Below are 18155 nucleotides of genomic sequence, written 5' to 3' on the forward strand. Positions count from 1 at the left end.
AGTTTTTTTTCTTGCTTGCCCATCGCCTTTTTAAGTCTCAGCTACCTTTGTCAAATATGTGCTATTATCTTCCTTCTGTTAATGAGTATCCTTTTAACCGTTAAAGTATTACAGGTGCAATTTATGTCAAGGCTCAAGAAGCCGGTGACTTTTTGGTGTCCAAAGGAAAAACGATGTGAAATCCAATGTTTAAGGTTGAATTTGCATCAAGTTCCCAAAATGACAAATACTGATAAAAAAAGGCTTTCAGGCAATTGTTATAAGGCAACATTTTTCTGAAACAGAAGGAACCAAGTCAAAGAGACAGATGCAATGGTTACAGCACTACAGAAGGAAGAAGAAAAAGGCGGAAGTAAAAAGGATAAAAGCCTGCCTTTAAAGATAATTGCAGACACAGTGAAGACAAAAGGGGTGCATAAAAATAAAGCAATAATAAACCAAAAATAAATCTCCAGCTGCCTTCCTCCCATGTCTATACTTATGCAGTTTTCATTTAAACAGAAGTATATTTATCAATTCCCAAGAAAACAGATTATATTCAATCTGTAACTGAATAACATTACTTTCTAATTCATAATTCTACAAATGAAATGTCACTCCTACCAAAAATTAAATGTAACTTGTAACATTTGGCTTTCAAGAATCAATAAATACTGCATTTTTACTTTTGTCAGCTACTAAATTACAATAAATAGGAAGAGATAAAAAAACAAGTTCTGAAGAGGTAAGCAAAAGTGTCTCTTCAGTACATTTTCACACACAAGAATCTCTTCAGACATCTTTTGAAGTTACAAAATTTTCTCAAAGCTAATAGTGCTATACTGGCATAAATATACAATATCCTGAACTTATAAAAGAGGTCTTACATTAGCCTGATACTGCTCTAGTATCACATGGCCCGGAAACTCCGGCTCAGGAACTGATGCAAATTTCTTGATAATGTCTTCAAGAGCTTGAAGACCCGCCATTCGTAGCTGGTTGCTGTGATCAGTGGCAGCCATGAATGCCATTCGAATAAGGTCAGAGAGATGGAGTACTAAGAAGTCATCTTAAAACAAAATAGAAAGAACTATTTAGGAACTTAAGAGATAGGTAACATGACAGATATTTGTAATGTTTTCTTCATTTACATGTATGAACTTCAACTATTCTTTTTAAAAGGTCCACATTTAGGGTGTGGAAGGAGGCACAAGTAACCTATTCTTCTTTCTCTCCCCACTCCCTTAAAATGATACAAGGGCTTTTATTCCTAAAACAACCTTAAAAATTAAACACAAATTTGAAACAAAATGAAATATGAAATATATAGAGGCTGCATTGAATACAGTATGTAAATGTGGCAGAGTCGTTTAGAACATTTAGTAAAGCTAATTTTAGTGATCGCCCCTCAAACCTACAAAAAATCTTCAAGGCAAATCCTGTTCAAGTCCTATGCTTACAGTGACCCCTGCTGATGAAGGAAAACTTTCTAAAGTTTTAACACCTAAAAACTGGGTATGCCTCTGGTTCTGTTCCAAAAGCCACATCCACGGCTGTAAGCAAGCAGCAGGCAACATGCAGGAAAAAATCCAATACATAACGCGGTAACATTTCTGAAAGGATTATTCTCCTCTACTTACTCATTTTATTTCAATTTTAAATTACCAGATGCTAAATAGGAAAATAGATTATTTAAAAACATAATATGCAGGGTGACTAAGAAAAACCACAAATTATGAAAGCTCTACATATTTTCAAGTCTCAAGGTAAAAAAGAAAAGTTTACTTTGTAGCTGAAACTTCTGAGTCGTAAAGAAAGACTGGAAAAACCTATGAAGTGGTAAAGTTTGCACTTACTTTTTGAGAGGATCTCACATGTTAGTAAAATTTGAATATTTTGGAAGTTGAGGGAATAGAATTTTGCTGAGTTTTCATTTTTACAAGGATACCGAACATATCAAGTTTACTGTAAATAAATTCAGGATTATTATATGCAATCTTCTGCAGTATGCTATAAGCAGCAGTTACTTCATTATTTTCTCTATAACACAACACCATCTGAAAAAATATTTTCCCAAACTCTTCCCTCTTAGTGTTCGAACACCAACATCAGCCTCGGGTCAAGTTAGAAACGAGACTCTCACAAAACCAATGCACAGTGCTGCAACCAGACTGCATCAAAGCAACACAAGCAAAGACTGGATAAATCTCCATATCATAACAGATGCCCTCAACAACATAGAAGCTAAAATCCATTAATTCCATGCATTCGAGGACGCCAAGGATATACATCCTACATATAGAAAATCCTCATGAGCACTACATGGGTGAAAGCAATCACTATGCACCAGAACCAATACATGTGGATAACTCAAGAACAGAAACTTCCCACTATCTGTTAGAAAAGCATTTCTTCACAAAACAGCTATGTCATCTCTGGCCTCTCAGTTTTGATCCTCTAACTCATTAAAGTATCTTCAATGAGCTTTAAAACATCATGCTCATGGACAAGAATAATAAACTTTGTAAAGCAGCTGGGTCCACATCTCACAACTCCCTCTCGCATCCCTGTCTGTGTAACCAATGCCACAGCAATAAGACCTGGTCTTACCCCTTTTTTCTTTTCTAGCATCTCTTTGGTTTGGAGATGCTAAAATAATCTCTGAAGTCTAATTCATTGCTGTTATTACGTGAAACTCAGCAACCGTTCCCAGCTGAACTTCGCTACAAGTTTACCACGTCTATTTCGGAGTGGAGAAAAGGTCTGCAAATCTAAGGGTTTTTTCCAAGCAGACCAGTCTGTCCTAATTTATACTCTCCAGCAAACCCCATTCTTTGTGTTCGTGGTATGGTAACCACAGTTACTATACAATTACAGCTTTATTGACCTTTGTTGGTTATCTCCTTTGCTTTTAACCATCGGAATGAAAGGATAACGGCTTACGTTTTTTCCTTGAATGTGTAACCTTAAGCTGTAAAGAGGTGTCAAAATAAAATGAAAACTTAAAAACAAAATGAAAAAATGCATATCCTGTAATTACTTTTGGGGTTTTTAAGTCTGGCTGAACGAGCCAGTGCCAGATCGAAGTGTGCCTTGTTCGCGTTCTCACACAGCATGATAACTCGGCACAGACAGTCTGCTGCAAACACACGAGTTGCCCAGCGAGGTGCTACAGATGGCTTAGATTTATCCTCTTCTCCCAAGGTGGTAAACATAGTGTCGTCGTCCATCTCATCCTTCTTCTCTGATTCCTCATCCTTCCCTCCTCCCAAGGGAGTAGTAGTGCTCATGTCTACAAGAGAAAAAAAATGAAAAAAATGAAAAAAGAAATCGCACTGTTACAAGCCACAGAAGACATACTCAAGCTAAGGACATAGTCAAGCCTTTCTGTACGTCCCTACCCAGATTCAAAACAGACTCATTCTTCTCTTGAAACAACAACGTTTGAAAAATGCCAAAAAGCACAGCAATAGCAGTAAAAGAAGTGTTTTTCGCCTCTAATCTGGGTTATACTACGCTTTAGTTGCCTTAAATGACATGAAATAAATTCCTGATACCAACTGTGGCTGAATCCCGTATGTAAACTTCTCAGCTTTGAAAATTAACCTATTAAATTGCCAATAGACAGGTTAAGGAGATTACCAGGCTCAGAATCAAAGAATCATCTCGGCTTTGAACAATTCAGCTCCTGTTTCAAGTAAAAGCTAGTGCATGTTAAACTGAAACAAAACTATGAAGTCCCACATCACAGGACAGATACTCAGGCAAGTAGGCAGTCTATGGCATTCACCAATGTGCTTAACATTAAAAAATTTACTTCCTCCAAGTCCGGCTGTGTGAATTTATTTCAGAAAACAGAATTTCTTCAGGGATCACATTAAAAAAACCCCAAACCCAAACAGGACAAAACCCAACAACTCCAACATGCATATACACTTCCACTTTTCAGAAATGAGAATATAAAATCTCAATGACAAAATCTAAATTAGCAAAATTCCGAGATACTGACAAAAATTAATCTGGCAATAATTAGGAGAACAAGAAGAAATTATTGCAAGGGTAACAACCCCAACTAAGGCATGCTCCTTAGAAGGTCTAAATTTAAGCAGCCAAAGAGCCAAGGCATTCGATAAAGAGAGAACAAGGCTAGGGCAAATCAAAGGTGCGATGACACCAGTTCTCAAGTAGAGTATTTTGAGAAGGCACCCAGGATCTTATGCGGCTGATTTGTAAATTCCTGCTTAAAAAGCAAACCAGATTTTTGTTTATATGCCAATTAGTTGGGTCAAAGGAGTGCAAAATGAAGTTGCTGGCTTAAAATACAGCTGAGAGAAATTTAATTACATACAGGTTCTCTCAGATTATTCACTTACTAATAAAAAAGACCTTGGACAAGTACGTTAAAAACTGTAAAACCCACCCCACATGAAATAAGAAAAGGCCATGTCAACTTCAAACTCAGGAAATGAGGTCTTTCTCATTGGGTAGATATATGGTAACTGCGTTTCATAAAGAAATCCTTGGTAGCATTACTCATCCGTAAACACAGAACTGGCAACATTTAGAAAGAGCTCCAGGATGAGCTCACAGTGTGCCAATAAACAAGTATAAATGCAAGGGACGTGAGCAGAACCTGCGTCACCACCATCCTACAAGCTGAAAAACAGAAATGAGGTCTCAGAGTGCAAGATCTGTGCAAACAAGTCTGCAAAGGTGAACAACAAGCAAAAGTTTTATCACCATGGTAATGCATCGTCACATCTGTACCTCCCAAAACCTCATAAAAGAGAGCTCAGAGCCTGTACAGCAGTCTTCTTTCTGTACGACATCAGGGTCATAGAGAGTAAAGAGAGTATGTGTCTAAAAAGGGTGTGTCTGCTTTCACAAAGATACTGAAATGCCAGAGTAATAATCATACTGCTTTCTCCACTGGAAATCCTGCTTGAAGGGAACTATTTAATCTTAAAAGCAATATTATGAAACTTAACATAACGTTGATGATTTCTTCTTTCTAAAGAAGTTTTAATGCACTATAATCAAAGTTCTGTATACAATGTAAGGTACAGCTGAGCTAAGATAAAGGACAAGCTCCAAACAAATATTGCCAGAAGATGCCAATATGAAGGACATGCCGTGATTTATACAAACACTCTATCACACTTACCGCTGGAAGCTGCAAGGACATCCTTACAAAGCATTAGCCAGTGAGAAAGGTTTTCTACTGCCAGCGAAGAAAGCATATGTCCCAGAGTATCGTGGATATCTGAGCACAACTTCCGATCAGTCTCCCGATCCAACATTCCAAAAAGGACACCTTCAAGGCCCGTTTCTGTTATATTAACCCCCTGATGCCGGGAATGAGCATCGCGCCGAGAACCAGCTCCTGGTGCAAAAGGATTAATATCTGCAAAGTGATAATGAAAAATTTTTTCTGAAATCAGTAGCTCAGTTTTAAAATTTGGAATAACAGACTAGAAAATGGACATTGTGTATTTTTATGTGTATAGTTCAGGCAGCGATGCACCAAGATGCTACTGAATTGCTTCTAAATTAACACCAGAAAAATCTGAATAGAGCAATTTACATTAATTTATGTTCTGCCAGGCAAGTAACACCCTCTAGTAATACTTTCAAAAAAAAAAAAAACCCCACACAAAAAAACAAACAAAAAACCCTAATAGCCCTGGACTGTAAAGAATCTTTCCAGAGACAGACATAAATGGTGTGATTTAATAGAAGTAAGCTCAAGATTCTATGTTTGTATGAAGAATGTGCTGATCAACACTTTTGAGCCTATTTTCAGCACAAAATGATACATCTAAGAATTGCACCAAGCAGCAAATTCCACAGGCTTTGCAGACATGCTGCTAACAGCATATAACACAACCAGATCTCTCAATCAAACACCATACAACTAAGGCAATTTTCAAAAGAGCAAGACCTAAAATACCAGAAAAAAACCTGTAAAGATGTTTCCACTGTACATACAACGCGTTCCCTATTGGATTGCCAGTCTTAATAGGGCAGAAAAGTTTGAGACTGAACTTTCAAAAAGTTAAGAGGAAAGCAGGGATGTGGCCAGAAGTTACTGGAGCTGGAAGAGACGGGTTTAGGGTTTTTTCCCATTCAGGGGGCTGGGACTTGGGATTTTTTTCCTCCCTCTCTGAAGGCAAACCACACACAGGCTACTGTCTACTATATGTCTACTCAACAGTTTAAAAAGGCCATATGAAAGAAATACTTACTGACAACACTGTTTTCTTTGTCTCCAGCATTTTTCGCTAAGCTCATGGCATATTCACATACTTCTGCTGCTTCCCTCTGAGCGAGCTGTCTTAAACATGCAACTGCAGCCCGGCGAAGCAGCAAGTGGGAGCTGCACAAATGAACCTAAAAATCAGAACCATTATAGGTGAGTGAACCGCTGTACTTTCATATCAATACATTGGTGCTGCTAAGGACTACTTTTCTTCGTTTCTTCTGCTTTTTCTGCATTCTGCTTTTCAAATATATACCCGTGGGTATGCTGCTGGGTACCAAGTTCTTTGCAAGATCCTGAAAGTTCAGAAGTAAGCAGTTTTTATACAGTACGAATATGAAAACAAATCTGACATACACAGACCTGACAGCTGTTATCTGGTTAAAGAGATATGAGCTTAAGTATTGGAACTACTGTGCCACCATGATTTTGATTAATTACACCTTCCAATCTGTTACACTCTGCAGTACTGCTCAACCTCATGTTCTGCTACAGCTGCAAATTACACTCTTTTAAAGAAAAAGCCATTATCATGTGCACCACATATGAGAGATATCATAAAAACTTTGGTTTTAAACTTATAAAAACTTATGCTATAAATTCTGTTATATGTGCCTCTCAGTAAGATAGCTTCAGATTTCTTTGCTTACCAACAACAACTGGCCTGTAATTCCTTTCAAATCACCTCAAGTACAAGCAAATATGTTTTCCTACAGAAGAACTGTGCATGGTCCTTATTTTCCTGAGAGGAAGCAGCTACACAGAGAACTGTATGTTTTTCTACAGTGGAAGAAATGAAAAGTGCTCTTTAAGAATCTCTGGTTCTTTATTTACCCCCTGGAATTTGTTTTTAGTAAAATAAATACACATTTGCTTTCCCAGTATTTGGTTATTATGTGGATGGAAATTGCTTTCCTAAATGAAAGGGTTGTAGACTTTATAAAACATTTTATCAGTAGATCTTTATTCCACATATGAATATACAAGATTTTAGTCCTGGAAAAAAAAAAAGCAGACTTTAAAGAATCTCTAAATATCACACTGAGGTTGTTTTAACGGAACTAAAACAGGGAGCATTTGGGGGATTTAATTAATGGAAAGAGTATTCCCTAGTTTAAGTTTCAAAACAAACAACTACTGGCTATGAAGCCAATGCAGGAAGAAGAAATGAAATTTGATTGTGGAACTGCGTAGTTTAATTTTGATACTCAGCATTAACTCCATTCAAAAGTGAGTTAGAAAGCAATGAAGAGTTTGCTGATGGAGCGGGTAAGGCAGACCTTGCCTACATATCTGCGTATCTGCAGTATATATAAATACACAAGACAATTCAGAGGAAAACTTGTCAAAAGAAGTATGACGTGGAAGTAAGGAATATGAGAAAAGAGAAAGAAACTAACGTTTGTTTAGCAGAGGAACATAAAGGAACAGGAAAAAGACAGCAGAAAACCCTGGGAAAAGTTTTCAAAACACCAACAATCATTCCTGTATGAGCTTCATTGTCTGTAATATTGCTTACTGGTACTTACCAGAGTAAAGTGCTATAGGGTGGTTTGACATGTTTTACACAGTATTCACACAAAAGGGCCTACCTAATTCTGGATACTTTGCACCCCTTTCATGCAAAATTTTGCGAAAGGCCAAGTGAGATATTCTGGGAACACACTGCACTCCCAGGAATACTCCAGAGTAGGAGTCGGGGGGTGGAGGTAGGGTGGGGTGGTGCGGTGGAAGAAGCAAGGATCAGTGCAGGGAGGGAAAGCACGTAACAATGCGAGGATGCCCTAGGGAAAGCCTGGATGGCAAATGAAGAAAGAGATCCCGTGTTCATGTGAGTAGGATTACACTCCTTCAGGTAACACAGAACCACCAGTTTCACAAAGAATGACACAAAGAACCTTGCAGAACACCCAAAAGACATTAGGGAGAAGCTTTTCAGATTTCTCAGTATTGAACAGCAGAATCCTCTAAAAAATATTTTTAAAAACAGTAATAGTCATTAAAAAAACCCCAATCAAACCCCACACTAAAACGCATACCCACATACAACACCTTTCCTCTTATAGTTGTATTTGGTACCTTTGGCTTTCTGCCTCTGCCTCACTTCCAAGCTTATACCAGGCATTGTCGATAGAACACTAATGGGGGAGAAAGCAACACTAACAGCAGCACAGAAATTTCAATGCCAGTATCTACTATGCTGACGGTAGTAAAACAAGTATCCTACCTTTTCCCACCTCACTCACTTCTCTTCGTGCATGCAATCAGTTGGAGGAAGCAAAGCATTTCAGCATTTTTACTCAGTCATATTTTATATAAATTATATACACATTGACAGAGAATTAAGACCCTGTGACTTCAATTTGGGCAGCATCCTGGAAAGATCTAAAATGGCTTGGGGACACAAATCCTTTGATTGCACTCCAGAGTTTTTGCAAATGTGACTTGCTTATTACATATGGGTATCCTTGACATCTTGCTAAGTACTTCTCCTGTCCCCTGCTAAGCACAGACATTAAACTTAGAGGAACAAAACGAATGCATTTTGTACTCACACAGAGACTGGGAACCAGACTGGACAGGTTGACATGCCGTGGTGCAAACATATGAAGCTGCTGAAGGCAGGATATGGCAGCTGCCTGAACAAGGGAGTCTGAATGGTCTTGTGTGATTGCACATCCCACCAAACAGGAAGAACGGATTGTTGAAATTGTGGCTCCATTACCTAATGATATAATACAATATCCTTAACATAGCAAAAATTTTGCATGAAATTGTAGACTTAGTTCACACTAACATGCCACTTTTAATTCTCACCACAGATTAGTATCTACACAACCTCAAAGAAACACTGCAGGGTTTCAATATCTTTTTTTTAGCTCCGTAAAACAATGTCCAAATGAAATTTTGGATCTATGACTTTCAGTCAGAAATATTTTGATATCATCTTTCCAGGACATCAAACCAGTAGAATTATCTGAATTTAGATTTTCAAAGTCCCTTGCGTTCTATACATATGGGCAACATTTCATGCACTGAACCATTTACTAAAATGGCAGATAACATTTAAGCTAGCATAGACATGCAGTTAATTTTAGTTGGCTACATTAGATGGGTTGCATGGCTTTAAGAGGACGAACATTCAAAAGAGCAGTATTTAATTTGAAAAATTTCAAGAATTAACCTGCATCAGTTTTACAAAAACATCTTTAATTACAGAAAAATGAAATCTGCAGAAGATTCTTACCTAAGTTGTTGTTCATTTTAGCAGTTAACTCCAGATCAAAGTTTTAAACACACAGCAAGCAGATACACAAGTTCAATTGAACCATCTAAAAATTTTTCATACCCAGAAATTTAAGTCCAGCATTTAGAGTTAAAATTTCACTAGTGGCTCTCTGGCATTTCATCAAAGATCATCCTATAAATATTCCTAAAAATCCCAGTTAAAGTTACAAATCCATGTTTTTGCCATCCAAGACACAGAATTTCAGGTAGTGTTAGGCATGACAAGATCTTATTCTCTATAGTAAGGTACAGTGACCTAAGAATATAAAGAATGCGTGGAAATGAGTTATAGCTTATAATATTACCAATTATATCAAATTTAAGCTCCTGTCATAAGATAAAAATAAAATTGACACGTGCTGAAAGAGTGGATTAAGTATCTTGCCTCTTGCTCCACCTATACACAAAAATGTGTGTGGAAAAATACGCAAGAGTGTTTTTCATCTTTTACCTACTATGCAAATTTGCCATTAGCCAGAACACCACGCACCACTGCAACTTTCTTATACAAATCTCAAACTGCCGTCAAAAAAGCCCCAAGCAGTCAGAAGCAGGATTAGAAGTAAGGTTGCCTGCAGGACTAACTGAATTTATCAACATTTCCCTGCACCTCCACTCCCCTCCCACCTGCAACAAACAAAATTTTATTTTCTTTCATTTAAGATTGCGATATCTTTATACAAGTTAGATTTTCTGTTTGCTCTTCAAATTCCCACTAACCTTGCAGTTCAGGCCCAACAGTAGTTATTATAGCTCCAAGACACCGGCCTAAGCATTGATGTACTTCCGTATGGGATGGTGGAACAGTTAAGAGCAGTGTAAGAACCAGAGACAGCGTTGGCTCCACGTATCCACGGTACATTGGTCCACTAGAATCTACTATCAATGCGAGTGAATGAAGAGACCAGGTCTATCAAAAAAACAAAGGAATATTTTTTTGGTATTAAATGTAATTTTTTTTGTATTAAATGTTATTTTTTCCAGTAATACGTTTAGGAAATTTAAACTATTTTGTATGTGTACTGAGCCTAGCTCTGTTCACGTCTAGTTAGCTTCTCTGACTCAAGAAGTGTCTAAAGGTCTCAGAATCTCAAGCTTTCACCTGGGAGCTTAAATATCTCTAGAATACTCTTTGGCTATCAGCAGTCTTAGTGATAATGAATATGACAAAGAAATTGAGCAAAAAATGGTTAAGGACTTTGAGGAAGAAAAATACAAACAAAAACAGCACACTCACTTTAAAAAAAAAGGAAAAAAGAAGAGTGACAAGACAAGAGAGAGAAACATTCCACTGTAAATACAGAGTCTGAAATGGGCAGATGACAAAGTCCTTAGCGAGAAATGCCTTTGACATGTTTTAAAAGGTCCAGGTGCATTTTGTAATAATTTTCTTAGTATGGGGTGCAAGAGAAGAAAGCAGCGGTGTTCATAGTCAGTGTGCTGTAGGATGACAAAAAAATGGTGAAAGATCAACCTGTTTCTTTTGCAAAATAAATAAATAACAAAAGAGCAAAATAATTCATTGTAATTGTCACATCAAGAAGTGGGCAAGACCACTGTCTTTTTGGTCACTGGCATTTCATAGGAAAATAAATTCCTCTTACGGACCTGAAAGCATTAGTTATCTCTCTATAATATCCTGGTAAATGATGTTATTTCAGAATTGTCTTCCATTAAAGACATGAGGCAATTGCACTGAAAAGACTAAGTTATCATGGTTACAAAGCTAGACTCAGGAATGAGCTGGAAAACCTACCTTTAAAATTGCTCCTTTTTAATCCTCCCTGATGCAACCCAAAAGCCATTAGCAGTAGCAATCAGATAACTCCTCCTACAGTCCTAACCACATCGCAGCATATTACAGCTTGTCCTCTCACTCCTGCAAATTTCCATTACTCACATTCCCAGACAGTTTCTGTGTGCCCACAGTGATCTAGTGAAGGATGAGGTTTAAAAGCTTAGCTTTTCACCACGGCCTGGTGTTGTACCCTCAACAGAAAATAAGGTAGGTATGCAAGTCCCACCTAGGCTTCCCCTTCACTCTTCACTTTTTTTTTTCTCCACACTTCCCATTTTGTTTTTTAAATGAATGGTACACAATTATATGCCTCAAAATCACTTACTCATACATGAGATTACATATGCAAGTTACTGAACTTCATCTCACCTTACATAAACTAAGGAAATTTAAAAGAAACTAAAATATTATCTCCAAACAAAACTAGGCTTTTTTTCTCAAATGATAAGCTTGATTATTTTTATTTTCTTTTTTATCTCCCTGAGGAAAGGAAATGAAATAAGCACATGTTCTATCAAGTTAACTATTTAAACCAAGGTGGAAGTAGGATTCTGCGGAGTTACTGAGGGCTTCAATGTCTCAATCTGTGAGTATGAAGTAATGATGTAATGATTATATGAACTATACGTTTTGCTTTACAATTACAGTCATTTAGGAATATGTTCACGGTGAATCAGTCTGTCAGAGCTGACAAGCAGACACTTGTCAGTCTCAATTAACACGACTGCTTCCATCTCCCTAACTAACAGTAAAATTACATTTTAACTGCACTGCATATTTGGGATTCTGTACTGTAAGTTTACAAGGAAAGTCCACTTTCACACTCCCTGGCACATGCTACATCCATATGGTTTGGCATACATGTGACAATCTCTATTAAAGAGCGCTTGAACAGGTAACTTAACTTTGAATTTCAATCCTGAACATTTTGAGGTAGTTTTGTGGTGATTGTGGTTTTTTACCTGGACTTCAGGAGACGTTCCATCTTGTGCCAAAGCCAAGAGAATACTGACACTAGTTTTCAGGTGCTGTCCAGAACCTATTCCACCCACATACCGATGAAGACAGCCCAGAGCCAAAGAATGGCCTGTTCTCGATACAACATCTCGAGCAGATTTTAACCTAACAATGTTTAAATGAAAGGAAATGAAGTTTGTTACAAAGAACTCTTCAAGAACAGTGCAAATGACTAAGAATTTTTCAAGCCACCTTATAAGATCTCGAGAAGCCTTAACAAAAGAACAAAAAATGTATTTAATCTATCTTGCTATTAAACCAGATTACATAAGGTAGTGGGGAAAAAAAGAAAAAAAGGTATTAATAGACATTTTCATTCTTCCTGGTCAGAACTTGACATTTTAGACAAAGATGACTTTTGGAAGTGAAAGAATACAGGAAAAGCATCTAGTGTTACTCCATGTTCCACAGCAGACTAATTTAATAATCAGAGAAGTCATTGTTAGATCACTGCAGTGAAAAGGAATCAAGAATGGAAAAACGACAACACATTGAGTAATTCCCAAGGAATCCACAGCTATGTCTTCCACTGCAATGCCAAGTGAACAACTTTCTAATACAGCTGTTTCCTTCTACAGCTGAGTTCTATGATTCTTCCAATAGTTTTTTTTTTTAAGTAGAGTTTTACTAATGAAACTAAGCCAGAATGAATAGCATTCTGAATGACCTAGTTGTATGAAGCTGTGACCTGCTGAGTATTTTTCACAATGCTTCTGCTTCTGAATGCACGTCGCATACATAACTTGTTAATTAAAACTCTTGGGGGGGGGATGGAAAGAGAAAAAAGAAGGACATCCTAGTTAGAACAAGGATTTTTTTTTTTATTGGTTGTCTGTATATGAGAGGCAAGCGTGCCAGCAGTGAACAAAGTAAATGCAAATCTCGAATATAAAAAAAACCTACCTGACAGTGTCTGTTAAGACTGGCAATCATTAACAATTTGAATCCTCAATAAGAAACCAAAGAAATAGTCCAGCAGTAGATATTCAAGGAAAGACAGTAAAGACTATGTACTTTATTACAAGATGAAATTATGGGGAAAAAATTAATTACCCAGAGGTAGGAGAGCTGGACTGAGGCTATGCGCATGCAGCTTGGCCAGCTAAAAACCATGGGCTACAGCGCTGAGGCAGGTGCGTTCCCATTCAAAGATACGCTGATAACTTAAATTTAAGCCAAAAATTGGGGAATGTTGTCTTGTTCTATCTACCAGACATCTTTCTAAAGATCTGAGATTAACAACAGAATATGGAAAAACATTATGGGCCATTACAGAAGTTAAATCAATATGTAAAGAGGATGCTTGGATGAAACAGAACCATTATCACCCAATTCGTATCACAGACATACTTCATGTAAGCTGCATGTATCTGAAGCAGTTTAGTCATCTACAAGTAACTCATCAAAAACTATTCATTAGTATCATTTCACATTGCAAGTAGTTTAACAACTCAGCTTTTATTCCTGGAAGAATCACATGAAAAAAAAAAAATCAAAAAGACAAGACTCTCTTTGAAGGTTTGTTGTTATCTACATAATCATAGCAATGGAGCATGAAGAGAAGAGAATAACCAATACGGTATTTAGTAAAGGAATCTTTCAAACTCCATTAAATTATATTTTTATTTCCTTTGCCGAATCAAAACCAACTTACTTATCAAAACTGTACTGAGCCATTCTAGCAATGAAAGAGGCTTCTCCAACCACCTGAGCCATTCTGCCAAGAGCTTCACCTGCAGCACATCTCAAAATAGGGTTAGGATTATCAAGGGCACCCATTACCAGCGTCAGAGCAGATTTGCGGACTTCTTCTGGTCCTAATGTGCTTTTATTCTCAGCTAAACCCTACATGAAAAAAAAATACAAAAAAGCAAGGGAGAAAGGGAAGATAAAAGAACACTTTTACTATACTTGAGAACTTCAATTAAAAACCACGCATTTTTGTTTGAATTTGTGCCCATTTATCCTAAAACATACCATTTAGAAAATATTTAAAACTCAAAATCACAACATAGTCTTATGTTTGCCAACACCTCACCTATTTCGCATACAGGAAGACCTGCTGCATCAGTCTTTTTTATCAAATGCATTGCAGTGCTATATGCATCCTAGTGCTACTGAATCTGAGCTAGCTTTACACAGGGTACCCCATTAAAAAAAAAAGCGTTAAAATCTAACTGCCCCATCTGTCAAACAGGAAAACTATAGCTCAGTTACGTTTCTAAAAATTGGAGACACTTTAGGTACATGGAACTATTTTACAGCCTTTTATATGAACATTCTACAGAATAGAAACACTAAATACTGCCTCTGCAGCTTCTTCGGCTTCCATATTTCATCAATGGTACATCTCTTTTCACCAGAACTTTCAAGAAGTCTTTTACTTTGGTAAAAATCATTAAACACGTGTAAGGTATAAACACTGCATGTACTATAAAGGAAGGAGTTGATGGCTCTACTGCAGATTCTCATTTTCTGTTCTGAAATCTTCATTTCAGCTCAATTTTGGCAATTCTTTGGCCATTTGGCATGGCATGGGAAATTCCACGCACCTGTATCAGAACCTACATTTCGATTTATAGGAACATGGTTCCCATTGCTAAGAATAAAACAAGGAAGAGAGGTGCTGTTTTCCCAATGTATTTTGCCCATTTACCAAGGACAGGGAGCCCCAGTAACAAGCAGCTTAAACTAGGCAGCCATTTTTTGTATGGCAAAAGTCACACAAGAAGAAACTCATCCAAACTTTAATTACAGGCTGGTACTTCTGAGGGTAACTTCCTCAGTGCACAGGACTTAGTCGCTCTGAAGATGAACAAGTGTGACAATGACAGATGTTGTCCAACACTCATGAATTGGAAACTATAAAATAGAGCATCAGCATCAGGGAAAAAATAGAAATGCCTTAAGAAATTTGACTAGAAAAAAGAAAATCCTACACTCTTAAGACACTGTTCCACAAAGCCTTGTTGCAGTGCAAATCACTGAAACCAAGTATTTCTCAGGAATACTATTCATAACTTGCTGTCTAGCTTCCTGACTTAACAGCACGAGGCTGGCTTTCCAGATGTAGCTAGAGAACACAGAGGTGTAACAGAAGTCAGCAGGACTGGACTGAAGCATCTAAAATTCTATGCAATATAAGGGAGTCTTAAGATGAAAAAAAAGACGTGTCAAATAGAAACCTAAATCTGTTTTTGTTTTTAATTCCATGAGCCTCATCTGCACAATACATGACATAAGGGATTTTATGAGAATATATGAAAAAGTACCTAAATCCACAAGTACAGTGCAAATAAAACTACAGGATTGAAAAAGTAAGGAAAGAAGAGAAGACTGTGAATACTCTAGAACACTGACTGCATCTGTTCTCTGTACTGATAGATGCAGACAAGAGCTCACACTAATATATGAAAAAATTCAATTTTGATATTGTCAAACTTGGGAATTTAAGTGGTAACTTAAGTAATATTATTCTAACAGCCTTTTGTATCGAATACAAATCAATGAATCAAACTGCTGAACTCTGGCATCCATTACAAGTTTATAAGCTTTACCTTCAAGGCACTAAGAACAGCAGTAAAGATATTAAGCTGCACAGCTTGCTGGCGAACACCTTTAGCCTGCTTGACACATTCAGCAAAGTGATCCAACATCTGTAATCTAAAACAAAGGAAAGAACATAACTTAAGTGATAATTTTTCTACATACAAACATGGCTGTCAAAAAAACCATCTACAATAACAAGGCCTTAAGTTCAGTCATAGAATTTACCCTTCTGGGGCTGCAGAAGGTAGAAAGGGTAGATTTATTCTGAATGACCCCTTGCTGGTTCTTTTAGCTCATCCATAACTGTTTACTACATCTTTTGATGAAAAGACCAAGAGGATATATTTGACCAAGAACCTTCAGACATTTGGCTGTATAACTAGAAAGCCAGGAGGCCAAGAGTGGAAAAACACCACCTCTCCACTATCATTCACAATAATGCTACCCTCCATATTTCTATTATTGTTCCTTTAGTTTTCCCCATTTAATCTCCCACTTCCCCCCATTTAACGACAACAGGAAGTGTTACTAGGAGGAGGAGTACTCCTCAGAATATATCGAGGACAGGAGCATAGTGAATAATTCACATTCATAACTACTTGGCAGTTCCCCAGCCAAATCTTTCCATAGCTAGCAACAGAAAAATCAAGATGAATTACTGCAAGCAAGCCTCAAGTCCATCCTGCGCTTACTGCAAAATGAGATTGACAGCTAGGAAAAAACTGTTTCCATCAGGACTGCACTATAGGGTAACTTTACTTTGAAATGCATCTTAGAGTAGTTTTCACTCCATGCTCAGTGACAAATGAGCTCAACTGAATGACAAAAGTAGGCCTGACAACTTGTAATTGTGCAAAGGTAATGTGGAACACAAAGGAAAATAAGCTGAATTCCATTCTCTCTTTTTCATCATGCATAAAATCATTTGCTGAGTATAAATCAAATTTTCTTACTCATAGTAACAAAATGAAAACAAACAGATGCCACTGCTATGTTTTCCAGGATGATTTGAAGTTAATTACAATGGACATTTTTGCAGGAAATTTTGGTTGAAGAGATAGTACTACTGTTAAATGCAGTAAGAGGTAAGAGTAATCTAGTCTCCACCTCTGAACCCTAAACTTCAAAACTGGTAGAACAGAGGAATCACCTTATTTCTAAACTCAGCAGACATATTCTAGAATCCTGAGACACAATGAACACCAAATACTGACCTCTAAATTTAAAGATGGTTGATATCAAAGTAATTATTAATTAAAGAAAAAAAACCTTGAAACATAACACTATCCAGAGAACCAGGCTTTAGATTCTGAAACTGAACACTGATGTAAACCAACCTATGTTTGTAAGAGACATGAGGAAAAACCACACCAAAGAGAGCCACAGATGCATCGATGACAGATACCCCTAACGGAAGGGGACCAGGCACAGCTTCGCCAGCGGGTATGCGCAAATAAATAGAAGATGGATCATGTTCCAAAGCACCACTTCCAGACGCGCTGTTCGGCTGAAGCTGCAAAATGCCACATAATACGAATACCTCTGAATTTACCTTCACACATAATATTTGAAACTAGAGATAACCAAAACATGTATGACTAGCTTAGAACAACAAAACAGCTTACAAACACCTGAGTGCAACTGCAATGTCACCCATGCATACGAACATTAGCATTTACAGGGTCAGCTAAATCCCAGAGGGTCAAAGCAGTTAACAGCAGGGTAAACGCATGAACTATCAGTCCTGGTAGTAAGATACGGAAACTAGAGAAGAACAGATTAATTCTGGTACTAGTAGTATCTTCTGTATCACTGATTACAAAGCAGTGTAACAAAAAAGGTTATTCATTCACTCTCTGTTTGAGCTTTTTAATACAGGATATTAAAAGATCAGGTTTGGTTGTAGTGATTCCCTACAACACAAGAAGCTTTGGAAACCGTACTAAAATTACTAATATTCCTACCATCGTGAAAATACTTCCCATCATTCTTTCAGGAAATATAAAAAATCATCTCTTTTCTCTGAAGAAAAACTTATTTTCTTAACTTAATTATGTAATCATGAAGGAAAATTATAATCTAGTAGCTCTGCATTCTTCTTAGAAGTTCAGCAAACATTTGCTGAGACCTTCATATCACTAAAAGATAAAACATAACCGAGCATCAGAATCCTGTGATGCACTATGGGGCTTCAGTAACCAACAGTGACGCTGTTTTACAGGTTAGAGGGGAAAAAAGGAAAAAAAAAAAAGGGGGGGTGGCATG

The 18155-nt window shown here is 37.3% G+C and overlaps 1 protein-coding gene across 1 annotated transcript in view; it reads right to left on the reverse strand.

The window, feature by feature from the left end:
• HEATR5B (HEAT repeat containing 5B) overlaps positions 1-18155 on the reverse strand; it is a gene marked incomplete at its 5' end in the record, with an annotated part of 47295 nt that overhangs the window by 20913 nt on the left and 8227 nt on the right. The window contains 10 exons of the mRNA XM_010139840.1: positions 867-1048; positions 3020-3271; positions 5144-5383; positions 6225-6369; positions 8794-8963; positions 10247-10436; positions 12287-12446; positions 13996-14186; positions 15899-16004; positions 17228-17403. Of these exons, the coding sequence (XP_010138142.1) occupies positions 867-1048; positions 3020-3271; positions 5144-5383; positions 6225-6369; positions 8794-8963; positions 10247-10436; positions 12287-12446; positions 13996-14186; positions 15899-16004; positions 17228-17403 (1812 nt within the window). The remainder of the gene's footprint in view (positions 1-866; positions 1049-3019; positions 3272-5143; positions 5384-6224; positions 6370-8793; positions 8964-10246; positions 10437-12286; positions 12447-13995; positions 14187-15898; positions 16005-17227; positions 17404-18155) is intronic.

Source organism: Buceros rhinoceros, unplaced genomic scaffold (assembly GCF_000710305.1).
Source record: "Buceros rhinoceros silvestris isolate BGI_N320 unplaced genomic scaffold, ASM71030v1 scaffold18877, whole genome shotgun sequence".
In the NCBI taxonomy this organism is placed as follows: Eukaryota; Metazoa; Chordata; class Aves; order Bucerotiformes; family Bucerotidae; genus Buceros; species Buceros rhinoceros.